We start from the raw sequence: 18092 nt of genomic DNA, 5'->3' as shown, positions 1-18092 counted from the left end.
CAGGGATTTATTAATACTTCGCGTATTGCAATGGTGACTCGATAGTCGACCTAACTAGAAGCTGGCTAATTATGATTTGAAAAAGTAAGTTTGTCTGGGAGTATTCCCACTGGCCCTGGCGACTACTGGCCACTGGCTGCCATCTTGCGGACTTCCAAGCAAGCTCTTTGCACTGCTCTCTATGGGTGCATCTGCGAAGCTCTTGGCTAACTAGCTTCCCAACAGCTAGATTGTATTTGTTGCCAGAGCGACTGGCTATTGTTCTACTGACTTGTCCAAGCGCGTTTACACGTGGACAATACCGACTTGCGGGGTGGTGGGGGTAAAACAATGTCCCGCCGAGATAGCTTGCACGTCTATCTCTAGGACAATGTCTTGGTTCATTCTTCTGTGCTCCAAACTTCTGTTCACACTAGGACAATGGGTCCAGAGCTTGGACAATAAATATTATCCTGTACTAGGCAAAATTCGTTATGAAAATTTCATTTCAATAGCTTCACAACTTCAGATAACAGCAAAGTAGACACACATCCAAAACAGTATTTTGCCAGTTTTTAACATATTTGTATTTATTTTGGTTTGCAGGGAAGCAAGGCAACACCTGTGTTAAGGATATAGACTGTCCGGACAATGCCTTCTGCAAGAAGCTCTCTTCGGAGGACCGCGGCTACTGCGAGTGCAAGGATGACTATCTCCTTCGTATGTTCAACTCCACCCACAGGGAATGCCTCAAGGGTGAGTTTTGGGACCACTATTAATATGTATTTTTAAAATCTTTCATTTTTTTTCAGTTATTTTCACAGGTTGTTTTTGTCTTAAAAAAATTACGAAATAAAGGTATTATAACTGTAATGTTCACCTTTTTTAATGTTTCTCCTTGGCCGGGAGACCTGTAGGTCTTCGGCCCCTAATGTAGCGGCATAATTTGCAGTCGGTGGCCACTTATTTCGTGTACCGCATCACTCACTGCCCTACCTACACACGCGGTATTAATACATGTGCTGGCGACATGGATTCTCTGCTGAAATGCCTCGTATTCTTTGGTCTGCCATCAATAGGATGAGGTCCTCCCACACCTGCTGTGCCCACATGATGTATAGGCCTTAAAGAGTCGACGATGTGTGACTGTGATGCTGTGCACATCACCGAACATGTGGTCAACGAATGTCCGCTGCATTCACTCCTCGGCGGGATTGATGAAGGTCCACAGGCGACGCCTGAGGCCCTAGACTGGCTCACTGACCTAGATGTTCCCCTCTGACCCCACACCATACGAAAATACATGTTCTACAAGGCTACTGTGACTACACCGAATGCAGTTTTAGTGAGTCCTATGTCTTCCAAGGGAGAGAGAATCCTGCTTGAGATGGTTCTTTTTTTAAATCATTGGTATGCCAGTGAGTTCTCAATGACTCTTCAGTAGACTGATGTGACTTGCACCCTTTAGTCCAAAAGGGCAGGGAGTGAAGCAGACTTATACCTCTAGTCTATAAAGGTTTCTAGGATGTGAGGCAGTTACCTTGAGATCTCGAGGGCACCTACCACTTTCCCGAACATTTTAATGACCAGATGGCTCCCTGTATCGGTTCTTAGGTCAATACTCTACTTGTTCTTAAATAAAGCCACTATTAAATGATTCTAAAAGCCCCCACAAACTGACCCTATACGGCACAACATAAATTTATACAAAAACTTTTGGGTGAGAACACCTAAGGCAATTTGTTCTTGTTCTTGAAGCTAGTGGAAAGAAAAAATTTATAAAGAGGAACACCATTAGGGGAAAATAGAAAAGAACAACAAATTATATAACCGAGATGATATTTAGAGACGTGAAGCTTAAAATTAGCTTCCACGTTTTAACCTCCAAATGACCTCCAAGCGTTCTAACTAAAACTACCGTGTCTGGTCTACGCGCACCACTTATCATGTTCTAATAGTGGAACAAGTTTCAATGCAATAGTGCCTCTAACACAAAAACAGTATCTACAGCTTCTAGCAAACCACAGTAGTCCTGAAAAGATACAGTTAGAAGTGGAACTAGAAGGTGGTCCTTGGAACCCTTAAACCATCCCCGGTGGCGCATTGGCAAGACGTGACCCCCACGAAGACGATGGAACAGAAGAAACTTCTGAAGAAACCTGGAGACTATAATATAACTCACTCTAGCCGACAGGACCAGCTTTCCGTGGTCAGCTGTTTGTTTTCGGACTTCGGACCCTTCAAGATGTGCCCAGGAGATTGGTGAAGTCATCAAATCGGCGATGGATGGCTTCATACAATCGAATTCTAAAGAAACTGGCGTGGGCTCAAAGCCGTGGTTCAGTCGACAATGCTCCGAAGCAGTTCGACGAAAAAACGCGGCTTACCGAGCCTTCAACACATCTCGAACGCCCTAAAGCAGATCAGCATACAACAAATCGGCAAAGGAATGCAAGAGAATCATTAATAGGTCAAAATTCGAACACGACCTGCAGATCAGCAAAAAGCTGGCTGCCTGCCCGCATGGCAGCAGAGCATTCTGGTCGCTTGCGGGCTCAATAGGTCGGAATTTTTGCAAACCCAGTTTGCCACCTCTTACCAGACCTGACGGCTCACTAGCAAACACCGCCACCGAAAAGGCTAACCTATTAGGGAAAATGTTTGCGGAAAACTCGACCCTCGACGACGGAGGTGCTGTTCCGCCGTCGGTTCCTCACTGCGGCTTCTATATGAAAAAGCGGAGAATCCGGCATCGGGATGTACTCCACGTTATACGGGGGCTCGATGTTAACAAAGCTAGTGGACCTGATGGAATACCTGCCCTGGTATTGCAGAGGTGTGCTGCGGAAATAGTTCCAGTTTTGACAAAGCTCTTCAAAATGTCCCTGAAGTGTGGCACTGTGCCCTCTGGTTGGAAAAAAGCGGTAATTCACCCTATTCCCAAGAAAGGTGACCGCTCCAACCCGGCCAACTACCGCCCCATAGCGATCACATCAGTTCTGTCCAAAGTGATGGAACGTGTGATCAACGACAAACTGCTCACATACCTCGAGAAGAACAAAATTATCAACGACCGTCAGTACGGATTCCGGCGGAACCGCTCGTGCGGTGATCTTCTCGCGTATGTGACGCATGTTTGGGGGCGGTGCCTGGAACGTCACGGTGAGACCCAAACGGTCGCACTAGACATATCCAAGGCCTTTGACCGGGTCTGGCACCGAGGACTTGTCAACAAATTGCCTTCTTACGGACTTCCCGCATCCCTGTGTACGTGGATTGCTGACTTTTTAAGGGATAGGTCGATTCAGGCGGTTGTTGACGGTTTCACCTCTTCCTCACACTCCATAAATGCTGGCGTCCCACAGGGATCGGTTTTGTCTCCGACTTTGTTTTTGTTGCACATCAATGACCTTTTGACATGTGCACCGACTCATTGTTATGCGGATGACAGTACAGTTCATGATAGCTTTTTGTTTGACAAGCCCCCAAAGGGCACACAAACTCCAACGGCTCGGAGGGCTTTGAAGCAGAGAATGGACGGTTATCTCGAGAGTATTTCCTCCTGGGGTAAAAATAATCTCGTCGAATTTAATGTTTCAAAGACCCAATCCTGTCTGATTACGTCTAAAAGGGATCCAAATGATAATCTAGTCTCCTTCAACGGAAGCAATCATCCGAACAGGCCTTCCATTGATATGCTTGGTGTAACTATAAGTGACCAGCTCCGGTACGGGGGCTCCATCGAAGCCAGAGTAAAGTTGGCCTCTCAGAAGCTGGGCGTACTGTACAGGGCCCGCAGATACTTTAATAGTACACAACTGCTGACCCTGTACAAATCGCAAGTGCGCCCTACTGTCGAATTTGGCAGCCATCTCTGGTCCGGAGCCCCTAAATACCTGAAAAAAACCCTTGACTCTGTGCAAAAACGGGCGGTCCGTTTGATAGATTCCCCAATCTTAACAAACGGACTGCAATCTTTAGAGCGCAGGCGTCAGGTAGGTATGCTGTCCTTGTTCTATCGGTATTACAATTGAAGATGCTCTGAGGAACTAGCGTCATTGATCCCTTCGGCACCGGTGCGTAGTCGGGATACACGCCAAACGCGCGCCCAACATTTGTACATGGTTGACATTTGTCACATGAGAACGGGTCGCTTCTACGATTCGTTCTTAAGTTCAACAGCTCGGCTGTGGAACGAACTGCTGGCCTCTGTGATTCCTCCCTCCTAAAACAGGGGACTCTTCAAGACCCATTATCACTCCTTCCTCTCCACAAAAAGACCCTCCACACAGCATCCCCAAAGATGACATAGGCCCTGAGGGAAATTATTTTCTTCAGGGCCTCCTGTGTGGAGTTAATATTAAAAAAAAAAAAAAAAACTCTAGCCGACAGGACCACAAGAGAATGGGAGATCTTTGATCAGATTTACCTGCTGATTCTAGGTTATGTAAGATTATTGTTTTTTTACTATTAACATGCAAAAATGTATATTTGATTTCAGAGGCAAGGAACGTGGGTGATGTCTGTGTCCAAGATCTTCAGTGCCAGAAGCGACTCTCAGTGAATTCTGAGTGTAAGGATAACGCATGCCAGTGCAAGCAAGGCGCACATTTCGACGACGCAAGATGCTACGCCACTGCCAGTAAGTGTTAATTTATTATATACTAGCCAATGTGTTCCTGGTGTTGCTCGGGGTTATGGGAATTCTAGTGTACACGAAACCTGGATCTATACAGGGTGTATCGGCACGTACCCGACAAACTTTAACCAGCTATTCCTTAGCATATTTGGAGAAAAAAATCTTACGTGCACTTTGCTGTCCGGTAACGTTTTTTTTAATAAAATTTTTTTCATTCATATTTTCACCACATGTCACCACTGTTTTATCCTTTGTCAAAGTTTGAAAACCCGTCTGGCAATATTTTATTCGAATTCCGTTGAATAATATACGTTTGTACCTATATTGGCGCGCTTTTACAATCACAATGAAATGGCACGGCACCATTCGTCTCATTTTCAACTATTATTATTTAGTGTGTGCGAAAGAGCGAAGACGCTTTTCGACATACTTGCTTATAACAGCTGTTGAACACGAAAAGCAATGCCAATGACAGTGATGTAGTGTGGAAATTTTTAATTTTTTTTGTTTTTAATTGAAAAAAAAATGCTACCGGACAGCAAAGTGCCCATAACATTTTTTACTCCAAATGTGCTAAGGAATAGCTGGTTAAAGTTTGTCGGGTTAGTGCCGATACACCCTGTATATGTGGAATTAAAATTATTCTAAAGAATTGAATAATTTACTTTTTATAATTTTTTAAGGCGTCCCCGATTTCCATCATTCACTTGTGTATTACCATACCACATTATTACTATCACAAAAACCTACATTATATAGACTTTTCCTCGATTCCGCATCTCATACCTGTGCCGAGATATTGCGTTTAGTGTTCCTCGGACGTCCCCGACTTCTCTTACCATTCAAACCTCTCTCTAAATACTCCTGACACTAATAAGAACAAACTTTGAAATTTTCAGCGAAATCGGTCCAGTAGTTTTAAGTTTACATGGGACAAACAAAGAAACATATTTTTTATTTGTAAACATAAATTACGAGGGATTTATAGTGTATTTCTTATGTTATGGCATCTGAGAAATGTGTATAGTAAGGTGAAAAGATGCGGTCCTTCCAAGTCGAGAGTTGCAAGTCGCGAATGCTATTGTTTTTGATAGACGCATCCTGGATGTTTTTGCCGTAGTGTGTTCAGAGGAGAGGCTACAGAAGTCTTATTTTTTTACTGGGTTCGGCTATATGCCTTGTGTTATTACAGTCTATTGACTAATAATACTATAATTTGTCACATTCTAGTAATCGGGCAGAAGTGCGGCGTGACCCAGAACTGCTACCTCGGGCCTGACGAGTCCTTTGGCAACCAGGCCTTCTGCATCAAGGGGCTGTGCGCCTGCAACATTCTTCACAGCCCAAGAGATGGGGGCACCAGGTACTAATGCAACCTAACCTAACCTAGCCCGACCCAACCGAACCCAACCCAATCATATGATTACTACGCCAATCTCTTTGTAAAGGTACCAACTATAATAGTGGTGTAAAGTATACATAATACAGGGTTTTCCAATAAGAGGTGCTATTTTGATATTCAATCGTAAAAGATCAATGGTTTCGTTGCTTGTGTGGCACGTAACGTCTTTTTGTTGAAAGTAAACGTTGTCCAGATCAATACCATCCAATTCCGGCCATAAAAAATCATTAATCATCTCTCGATAGCGCAATCCATTCACCGTAACTGTTGCTCCAGCCTCATTTTCTCTCATTTTCGAAAAAGTAAGGTCCAATTACTCCGCCAGACCATAAACCGCATCAAACAGTCACACGTTGAAGATAGAGAGGCTTTTCAACAATAACTCTTGGGTTTTCCGAGCCCCAGATGCGACAATTTTGCTTGTTGACGAAGCCACCGAGGTGGAAATGGGCCTCATCACTCAAGATGATTTGCATTTGATTCGCTCAAGTGAATTTTAATAATTTCAATGCGTTGTTGAAGCGTGTATCGTTCCACTTTTATTAATGGCGTAGTTTCTACTTGTCAAATGTCAAAAAATGACAGCTTCAAAAGTAACATCTACCGAAGTAGCGGGCTATTCAAAATAACACCTCTTATTGGAAAACCCTGTATATGTGAAATAAGTTTTAATCTTATCAAAATTTTAAAAGGGTGTATATGAGTCGATGTATGAATGTGAACGAAGCGAGGAGTTTGTGCCATGACTGAGTTTTCCCAGGACTTTTGGCTCTGCTGCGGTGGTCGTTTTAATTCCTTAGGTACTCATTCGACCAAAAAATGAACCTTTCAAAAAAAATAAAAATTAACATTCATGAGGGACCTTTGGGGAACCACGGGGAGTAAAGAGGAGAGCTGAGGTCCCCTCAGTGGACTTTTCCCTCGTTGAACCTTCAGGGAATCTCAACATAGACAGACTTCCGAAGAAAAATCCCTTACCGCAACAGAATCCTCTGGTGGATCCATACGCGCGAAAACGTGAACATTTTCTGAATCTGCATAAATTAACAACGAAAATGTCTACTTCAGCACACTACTTATTATATAGTCGACACATTTGGGTTAGAGAGCTAAAATAAGCGATATTAATTTTAAATGCATTCAGGTGAAACATGCTATGTCGTCTCAAACAATAGTAATAAGGAAGTTGAGTCCATTTTTTTTATCAATGTTCGCATTCAAACTTAAATACTGGTATTTTTTTGTTTTCATAGTTAAATTAATTCTCAAAGTTTAAATTTTATTAAGCCCGCCAAAACGAGCGGAATCCGAGCGGTAACAGGCGGGGTGTAGTGTGACGTCATTAGAACTGTGAAAACCACGTCGCTTAAGCATTATGTATGGAAAAAATTTTAATTCTTCAACAAGGAATTCCAGTAATTTTTTTACCAATGTTAACCGTCTATTATAATTGATGTTATTAAAAAAAAAAGAAAATTGATTAAGATTTCATAGTTAAATTAATATTTTAAGTTAGAATATTTGCTTTTCACGCCCGGTACGATACTTGTACGGTATTGCCGTCGCTACTTGTTGACGTTCCCCGCGCGAATTCAGGACCACCGCGCAGAAAAGTAGAGACCAAAAGTAAAATAACGGTTTACAGCCCAGTTCACTGTGAGACCTTTCTGGGCGGCCGGCGGCCTGAAGTGTATCACATGCTATGTGACATGTATAATAATAAAAACATCTAAGTTATGCAATAAACAACATATTATTATAAAGCACTATACGAATATGTATCTTTAGAAATCCATTTCATATAATAATAATAACAAATACGTACATATATTTGACAAACCCAAATAAACCTTTGGCCTATACACCTCTCTCATCTAAACCGACCATCTCTCATGTAATAGAAAGAGATGCACCATAGGTGTTCCGTTGTACGTACAAGTCACGACACATGTCGTGAGAATTCTTTCGACCAATCGTGGAGCGTATACAGTCTATTGCTATTGAATGCTTTTTCAAGAACGTTTAACTAATTCTAAGAATAATAATATAGAAATATATTTATACAGGGTGTATCGGCACTAACCCGACAAACTTTAACCAGCTATTCCTTAGCACATTTGGAGTAAAAAATGTTATGTACACTTTGCTGTCCGGTAACATTTTTTTTCTTTTAAAAACAAAAAATAAATAAAATTTCCACACTCCGCTACTGCCCACAGTATAGGGGTAAAATAATTGGCAACGCCGCGCTACTGTCATCTCTTTCACACATATTCTGTCTCAAGTCCCGTGTGGTTCCCGCCACCCCGTCTCGTATCAGTGGTCAGTGCTGTTTTGGGAGTTCGCATGTCATCAAGTTTCTAGTTTCGTTTTTGTTTTGTTATCTAAGTTTTTACTGTTGAAATATGCCCCTCAATTATCCACCTGCCGAGCAAGCAGATATTGTTTTTGTTTATGGATTTTGCAATGGAAATTCACGAGCAGCCGTAAGGGAGTATCGCATGAGGTTTCCTGGAAGACGCGTCCCACACCATGCTACCTTTGTCCAGGTTTGTACCCTATCAATTGTTTATTGAAACTATTTACATTCATTGATAATGCCAAAAAGCGCTTTTGAAATTTAAACTGGGAACATTAAAAACATAACAAGGGGCCACCAACTTTAAAAATGTAAATTGTACTTTAGGTGATTTGTGTTCAGTGGTCACTAAACGGCGTTTTAAAAAGTTAATTAATTTTAATCTCTAATAAATGCATCATTCACTGCAATTGAATTCACTCCCTTTCTCACCATGGGATTATTTAAATTACTTGAATTCAATTTCACCCCTGTGAATCCAAGATATCAACCGTACCTAGTTAAGAAAATTATAATTTAAAACACTTTGTTATACATTTTACTATAAAAAAATGAAATAAATGAAGAGAAAACGTAAGTTTTCTGATATGTGCCTAAAATAAGTGTTCTTTAAAAATAAAATGAGTGAAAAAGCCCGCGATTGTTTATTTGACATTATTACTGAGCTGAATAATAAAAGCAGTTGTTATTTGTTGTTTTGTTTCAGATGTATCAACAATTGCGTGACTGTGGCATCGGACGGATTGAAGGCGCCGGCGGAGGACACAACATCGTTCCTGTGGCAGTTGAGGAGAGAATCCTGAACTTAATTACCGAAGACCCCACGCTGTCCGTGCGTCGGGTCGCTCTGATGATAGGACACAGGGAACACATGGCGGTATGGAGAGTTCTGAAGAAGCACGGGCTCAAACCTTTTCACTATAGGCGCTGCCAAGGCCTCATGGAGAATGACCACTTTTCCAGAGTCGTGTACTGCAGAAGAATGCTGCATAATGTCATAAGAGATGCAGACTTCATGAAAAACATATTGTTTACCGACGAAGCACAGTTCACTAAAACAGGAGTGCTAAATGTGCACAACTTGCACCATTGGGCTGAACAAAACCCCAAGCTTGTTCGGGAGTCGTCGAGCCAGGACAGATTTTCCATCAACATGTGGGCAGGAATCCTGGGAAATCAAATACTCGGTCCAATCGAGTTGCCTCCCAGACTAAATGGACCGATGTATTTGGAGTTCTTACAAGTGCAACTGGGCGAGATTCTGGAAGATGTGAACCTCGAATTACTACGGAGAATGTGGTTCCAGCACGATGGAGCCCCACCACACTATTCGATTGCCGTGCGGAACTACTTGGATGTCGAGTTTCCTGGTCGTTGGATAGGCCGTGGAAGTCCGGCCATTGCTTGGCCACCAAGATCACCCGACCTGACCCCCCTGGATTACTACCTGTGGGGGGCTCTCAAGGAAAAAGTGTATGCTAAGCCAATAGCCTCAAGAGAGCAACTGCTCGAACGAGTGATGGAAGCCGCTGCAGAAATTAAAGCAAATCCTGCAAACTTAAATAATCAAAATATAACAAGACTACACGCTTGCATCGAAAATAATGGTAGTCACTTCGAACAAATGCTCCAATAAAAAAATTAACATAAACTACATGTCCGCATTTTCATTTATTATTTATTGGTAAAATTCTCACAATGTCATTCATTTACACATCAATATTACCTACATATCAATATTTAATAAAATCTGTAGAAGAGTATGCCCGTCGGCATTCAACAAGTTTTTCGACAAGTGTGTCGAAAAGCGTCTTCTCTCTTTCCTACACACTAAATATTAATGGTTAAAAATGAGACGACTGATGCTTGTAAGCGCGCCAATACGTAAAAACAACGAAACTCGAATAAGAATTGCCAGGTGGGTTTTTTAATCGCTTTAATCTGACTTTAAACAATAATTAAACACGTAAAAATTATTTAATATAATATTACAGTACAGTACTTTGAACCTTCGCAATAAATTTATTTGATTTTAAGTTTAGTTTGTAGAACTCCATTTCAATTTAGAGATTTTTTTTATTTTAACAGTCTTATTAAAAAATTTATAAAAACAGTGTGTTTATAAACAAGTTCTGCTAGTTGTAATTATTATTACCCGTGACAGCTGTTTCACCTTCTGACGGCATTATCAAACTTTGGTAAAGCCACTTACAGACGACGTAAGTGATAACTTTCTTTTTTTATTATTCTGGCTTTATTGATTTCCGAGTAAATTGTCGTAAATTATTATTTGCTAATCCCAATATTATTTGCTAATGCTAATAATTAAGTGAAATTTTAAACAATGCAATAATAGGATTATTGCATTGTTAATTTCACTTAATGTCGTTGGTATTTCCAACTGATGACTCAGGGGTTTATTTCCCTGAATAATTAAGTATTTTGGGGTCTAATTATTATGCATTTCATTACATCCGATAATTTAAACAATTTTTATGTTGAATTGGGGTAAGTTTTATGGCTAAGGGAAGGAGTGGAAGGTGAGGAAGTACCTGGATATTCAGATCTGGTCACCAAATACGGCTAGTCATTTCAAGCAACGTTTAAATTCTAAACCTGGATATTCAGATCTGGTCACCAAATACGGCTAGTCATTTCAAGCAACGTTTAAATTCTGAACCTGGATATTCAGATCTGGTCACCAAATACGGCTAGTCATTTCAAGTAACGTTTAAATTCTAAACCTGGATATTCAGATCTGGTCACCAAATACGGCTAGTCATTTCAAGCAACGTTTAAATTCTGAACCTGGATATTCAGATCTGGTCACCAAATACGGCTAGTCATTTCAAGCAACGTTTAAATTCTAAACCTGGATATTCAGATCTGGTCACCAAATACGGCTAGTCATTTCAAGCAACGTTTAAATTCTGAACCTGGATATTCAGATCTGGTCACCAAATACGGCTAGTCATTTCAAGCAACGTTTAAATTCTAAACCTGGATATTCAGATCTGGTCACCAAATACGGCTAGTCATTTCAAGCAACGTTTAAATTCTGAACCTGGATATTCAGATCTGGTCACCAAATACGGCTAGTCATTTCAAGCAACGTTTAAATTCTGAATTAATTAATCAATTACGAAAAAGCGTGGGGTTAAGAATATTTTTTTTAAATTATAGTTGTAATTTATTGTCGATTTTTTAAAAAAATTGCGATATTTTAAATAAAATTTAATAATTATTGTTTAAATAAATTAGCAATCTGGCAGCATTCATTTGCAGGTGGTCAATCCAATGCAGTCATGACGTTTGTGTGAGTGCTTTCCTTTGTCTCAGTGTGTTGCGCAGCAGTTTTATATGAACCGTTTTTTGATTCATCGGGATTGTTTTTAAAACTATACATTCTTTGTACCTTCAAATTAGTGGAAATAAACTTAAGTGTGTCAAGCTGCTCGTTATATTCCGGTAATTCTGGAAGGCTTTTAACATAAGCAATAATATTCATAAATCACATTCCGCGAAGTTGTAAATAACTAAATTTATTAAAAAATATACGTTGTAGGATAGCCTAGCAAGTAACATTTTGACAGAGCACTTACGGTGATTTAAAAAACAACGGCGCTGTTCAAATAATCCAATTATTATTATTGATAAGTACCTAAGTGAGGAAAATTGTTTTTAAAAGTGCTCAGAATTATTGGACTTCGATTATAAATTCAGGAAATCTACTAATTAGTTTCTTAGTTTCAAAATTAGACTATTTAATACGTGAAACGCGTAAGAGGTGAAACCAAAGCATTCCAGAGGTGAAACAATTTAGATACAAAAATAAAACTGATGTGTACAATACAAGAAGACAATCAGTGATTCGCATACGAAAAATGTGAATAATCATTATTGTTAAATAAAATATTTCTTTTCTGGTACTGGATTATGTAATACGGGCTTCGTTCGCAGCAACACGCGAGAGTTGCGATGTTGCTTTCAAATTTTGACAAAGGATAAAACAGTGGTGACATGTGGTGAAAATATGTTTAATTAATTTTTTATTAAAAAAAAACGTTACCGGACAGCAAAGTGCACATAACATTTTTTACTCCAAATGTGCTAAGGAATAGCTGGTTAAAGTTTGTCGGGTTAGTGCCGATACACCCTGTATATTTAGAATCGATATTTTTTGATCTACATGAACATATTTTTTATAAGTCAAAATATTTTTCACTCAACTTCCTTATTGGGAACATTTATTTCAATATTAGTAGATCTTGCAATGCTTCAATATTGCTAATGTCTTTCTCGGGCGTCTCCAACTTCTTCCACCATTCACTACTGTATACAACAATATTACTGTTAAAATACTACATTACATTGACTTTAATTCAACTCTGTATATCATTCCGGTGCAGAGATATTGCGTTAAGTATTCCTTGTGTTTCCCCGACTTCTACCATTCAAAACACTGCTAGCACTAATAAGAACAATCTTACAAATTTTCTGTGATATCGGTCAACTACTTTTTCGAGTTTTGCACACTGTACTGTGTTTCAAATTGATATGAAAGCCATCTTGGCCTGCGCATAGGAGAATATACGTATTGGGTACAGGAATAAAAACATAAGCATATTTTCCGATAGCCAGGCAGCCCTAATGGCACTGGGAAGTAACCGATGCGACTCAAGACTGGTGATGGAATCCAGGACTGTTCTTACAGAACTCGCTACCATCAATAAAATAAAATTGAGGGCAACGAGCGGGCTGACGAACTAGCAAGGAAAGGGGCGACCACTTGTAGGATCCGAGCCGGCCATAGGAGTAGCAGCTTGCCACACAAAATTACATATTGATAGGTGGGTCAAATCCCAGCACAGCAAAGAATGGGAGAGGGCACCTGGAATGAGACAATCCAAAGTACTCATAAAAGGACCAGACCTTAGACGAACCAACAAATTACTCGATATGGATAGAAACTCGCTGAGGGAAATGGTAGGACTACTAACGGGACATTGCCATCTCAGAACACATGCAGATATTGAGAGTAGAAAACACCAATAGATGCAGGAAATGTGAAGAGGATGAAGAGACTCCAATTCACCTATGGTGCCAATGTCCTGCCCTGGTGGGAACTAGGCTCAGATACCTGGGAAGACATACACTAGAACTAGAAGACATAGCCACATACCCAATAACAACCCTGGTGAACTTTATTAAAGGGAGTGGGTTGCTGTTAAAGGATTGAGGTAAAATGGGAGATAGCACAATGGGACTATGGCCTAAGTGCTCACGGGAACTACGTGTAAACCGTCTCCGCATTTAAAAAAAAAAAAATAATAATTTAGTATAAAGATGACCGTAAATTATTTTATGTAAACAATTGTCACACATAAATTTCTGGGCCTAAGCATCGTATGATCTAAGATGATGATGTGGACCACATTTGAAAGATAACAGTCTGTGGCAGTAATGTGTGTGTGTGTATTTGTAATTTACGGTGGCTGCCGGAACCGTAAATCGTGTTCAGGAGATGGGAGATTAAAAAATGAGTATCTGCGATATTAATTAAATTTATTCGTGAGGATGAATTTACAATTTTACAGAACGCGGAGACTGTGGTAGACAAAGTAAAGATAGTGGCGGTAGAATCGAAGGATGAAACCGGAATGAAGATTTCTCTTCTGGTGCCCGCTTGCGTCTAGCGGCGGATTAATTTAAGTTAGTGTTGCCACATGTGGGATGAAATAAAGTAGTCCCACAAGTCTTTTAGAATTTATTTATAACCAATTCTAAAATGTTTTTATATTTGCAGTAATGTGGATTCCAGATAATAAATAAAATTTAAAAAAATACGAAATAATGTGTTGTTTCAGATGTCTAAAGGATGCAGTACTTGGAGACCAGTGTGAAGATGATGAACACTGTTCCGGTGATAACGTTCGTTGCAAATCGGTGTGCCGTTGTGAGGAAGGCTATGTGGTCCACCCCGATGAGTTCCGCTGCTTGAGAGGTTAGCTTCCTTCTACTTTATAAAATCTATTACTTTTAACCCCTTGGACAATTTCGGGAGATACTTCACAAATTGGGAGAAACTTGTTTTTGAGAGATATATATCTCAGCCTGACACTGTTTCATAAAAGTTATGCTATCTCATTTTGTATTTATGTATTTATTTGTTAAGACATACACAGTACAATAAGATACAGTTAGATATTTTTAGTTATTACATAGTTAAGTACCTATTACGTATGTCCATAAAATATCATTACGTAATTTCGCCTGAGATTGTTATAAAAGGAAGGAAGTGTGTGGATAGATAATAATAAATGAATTAAAAACAAGAATTATAATAAGCTCACGAATTGTAATTGACTGTACATAGAAGTTTTGAAAAATGATGTGAAAATATTTTTGAAATATGTCATGCTAAGAAATTTAATAAGTTAGTTTTGTATGTTAGAAAGGAATCATGAAAGATGTCTAAATGTAGCAATTTTTCGTAATGGGTGTATGTTGTGATTGCGCAAGTAATTACTGAGTTTTTTTGCTGCATTGGTATTGTTGGCTTCAATATGAAATAGTGTAGTGTGCCTGGTACGCCTCGTTGGAACATTTAAACCAGAGGTTCCCAAACTTTTTTGTCCCGTAGACCACTTGCCAAATATTTTTTTTTTCCGTAGACCCCCTGCCTGCCAAATATTTAATTTTCCTAAAACTATTAACGTTCTATGTGATAATCATTTCTCTTTTTCGTAAGAAGATTCCCTTCCCACGCCTGTCCAACAACCGGGTGGCGGTATATTTCCTCTGTCTTTACATTGTGCAGACAGGGGCGCCCTTGTGAGATATTACACCAAATGAAAATGGAGCAGGATAAGCAACGGGAATTTCTTTCTGTAGCTAGCCCTACAGAACTACCCCTTAAGTTCTTTGTTAGCGCTTATTCCGATCAGTTCTTCTTGTTATATGATATCCGATTCTTAAACATTCCACTACCACAGTCAAAATGTCCTCAAACTTAGTTTTGAAGTCTGTGTGAAGTACATTTAAATGTTGAACGTCATTATTACCCTGGACGTTTTTCAAAAACAAGTTGGGAATCTAGGAAAAATCGCGGCTTCCGATGTGCAATGTTTTGCTTCAATATATTAATACTGACGAGAAAAGGAACATATAATTTTATTTATATTCCTCAATAAACAACTTTACGAAATATAAAAATAGAAATATCAAATAAGTAATTTCTCAGTCTATTTTAGTATTACGTAAACTATGTTATTTGTGTTAGGTGTATTGTGTCATTTACGGAACTCCTAAATATTGGGTTGAGGTAAATGGGGGTCCGCTCGTATGTACCCCCATTTGAATCTCGTGGACCCCCAAATTTTTTTCTCGCTGACATAGACCCCCAGCAAGCCGATATCGACCCCTGGGGGTCCATATATATCACTTTGGAAACCTCTGATTTAAACCAATGATGGATAGCAATTTGGGACTATCTGTACGGGACGGCACTGTAGTCGCCGGCCGCACAGACGATATAGCGGGAGTGGCCGGCTGGCCGCTTCGACGCCTTGGAAGGGAAGGTCGGGAAAAAGTAGGGAGAATGTTGAAAAAATGGAAAAAATGGGGAAAAATGTGGTAAAAATGGGGAAATTTAGGATAGGGAAAATTGGGGAAAAATGTGGGAAAAGTGGGGATAAATATAGGGAAAAGGGAGAAATGGGGAAAATGGGGGAGAAAGGTATAAGGCAGGGGGAAGGAAGGTAGGGGGGAACCTGCGCCCTGACTAGGGACGCTTCGACTATTGTGAAAATGTTTTCTTCTTGATGAGCACCAGGGAGCCGGGAGAAAGAAGAAGGCCAGGTTGCAGTGAAGGTCCAGGGCAGGAGAGGCTTGAAGAAGGCAGTCAGGGCAGTCCAGGAGAGATGTTGATGGTCCGATCGTTGCTGGCTCTCTGCCGAATTGCACAAGTTGTCCGCCTTTTAAAGGACCAACGGGCCTAGCTCTCCCTTTGTTAGCGACAAATTCCGAGAATTATTTTTGGGTTCCCGGAATTTGTCACAGGAGAGAGCGCCGTTGTTGCGTAACTTGGAAGGGGACGATTTTGACTAGGTCCTGACTGTTCTTCAAACCACTTTGCCCGTGTCATTTTTATTCAATTATATTTTGTGAGTTTGCACATATTACAGAGAGAAAATATTTTTTACAAGGCAGCTTTGCACAATATTTAATTTGTGCAAATTTACATATTAAAGAGAGAAACATATATTTAAAAGGGGAAGATTTGCACAATATTCAATTTTGTGCAAACGGCAAGTTTTGTAAAGGAAACTGCGTTTGCACAATTTCAAAATTTCATGCAAATCTTCCATGTTTTGTACAGATGATAGGTATTTAATTTATAAGAGGGTGTTGGGGGGTCAAGCCTTTGTTTTTTTGTCTATAATGATGACTGCTTGACCCCGTGGTTTTATTTATTAATCAGCAGATAAGATTTATAGTTTTACACAAGTGCAGATAAGATTACAGATTTTTATAGAGAGAATTTTGTTGCCTAAATTCGAATATGCGCAGAGGTGAGTTTGTAAAGGAACTGCCTCTGCGTAAATTCAGATTTATTAAAATTAATTTAAGTCGGTGGAGGTACGTCCGGTACAATTCTCCCCCCGGTGCAGTCACGGCTGCGCCTAGCGGTCCGGACGTGTAGGTCGGCGGCGTCCTCGACGTCCGGTTCCCCTGGGCCGCTGGGGGTTGTGGCTCCCATGCGGCATCCGTGGTCCGGGTGCTGTAGAGGGCGGCGCTGGTGCTGGTGCCGGTGCGGGCGCTGGTGCTGGTGCGGGGAGGATGAGGGCGAGTTTGACAGCAGGGCGGGTGTACGTTCCTGTGGCTGTTTGGACCCGGGCTGTCCTCACTTGGCCGTCGGCAGCTGGGATGGCCTCAACGATACGTCCGCGCGGCCAGCTGTTGCGTGGCAGCGCGGGGTCTAAGATGACCACCAAGTCACCAGCTTTGAGGGGGTCAGTCGGGTGGTGCCACTTCTGTCGGGCGCCCAGGGTGGGGAGGTACTCACGGAGCCACCGCCTCCAGAACATATCGGCGAGCTGTTGGCTGATACGCCACTGGCGACGGAGACATACCTCCTCCTCCTTGCTGTCGTAGAGTGACAGATGTGGGCGGTTCCCGGCAGACCCCATGAGGAAATGATTCGGGGTGAGGGGCTCTTCGTCCCGCGGGTCGACAGAGACATGAGTTAGTGGCCGATTGTTGACCACAAACTCAGCCTCTGCCAACGCTGTGCGCAGGGTTTCCTCCCTTGGCGCCCTCTCCTTTAAGGTGGCGCTCAGGGCTCGTTTTACCGAGCGCACCAACCTTTCCCAGGCTCCCCCCATGTGGGGACTTAGGGGGGTGATGAAGCGCCACTCGATGCCCTTGGTAGCCATGGCGTCCGTCATCCTGTCATCCTGCTGCAGGGCTGCCGTGGCATCCCGAATCTCCGCGTCCGCACCACGGAAGTTCGTCCCGTTGTCCGAGTACAACACCTTGGGCTGTCCTCTTCGGGCGGTCATCCGTTGTACGGCCATAATCGCTGAGTCGGCAGACAGCGAGACCGCTAGCTCCAGATGGATGGCGCGGGTGGAGAGGCAGGTAAACAACGCTCCATAGCGCTTCTCCCGATGTCTGCCGACGGTGACCTCCATCGGCCCGAAGTAGTCCAG

At 41.3% G+C, this 18092-nt stretch overlaps 1 protein-coding gene across 1 annotated transcript in view; it reads left to right on the top strand.

Annotated features, from left to right (window-relative positions):
* Positions 1 to 18092, top strand: part of LOC149414970 (prion-like-(Q/N-rich) domain-bearing protein 25) — a 75455-nt gene that overhangs the window by 43042 nt on the left and 14321 nt on the right. The window contains exons 3-6 of the mRNA XM_089643580.1: positions 586 to 735; positions 4481 to 4621; positions 5849 to 5981; positions 14247 to 14383. Coding sequence (XP_089499706.1) covers positions 586 to 735; positions 4481 to 4621; positions 5849 to 5981; positions 14247 to 14383 — 561 coding nt within the window. The remainder of the gene's footprint in view (positions 1 to 585; positions 736 to 4480; positions 4622 to 5848; positions 5982 to 14246; positions 14384 to 18092) is intronic.

This window comes from Hesperophylax consimilis, chromosome 19 (assembly GCF_061612785.1).
Source record: "Hesperophylax consimilis isolate HC1 chromosome 19, BYU_Hcon_1.0, whole genome shotgun sequence".
NCBI lineage: Eukaryota > Metazoa > Arthropoda > Insecta > Trichoptera > Limnephilidae > Hesperophylax > Hesperophylax consimilis.
Note: the sequence above shows the minus strand (reverse complement) of the source record. Positions and strands in the feature narration are given on the sequence as shown.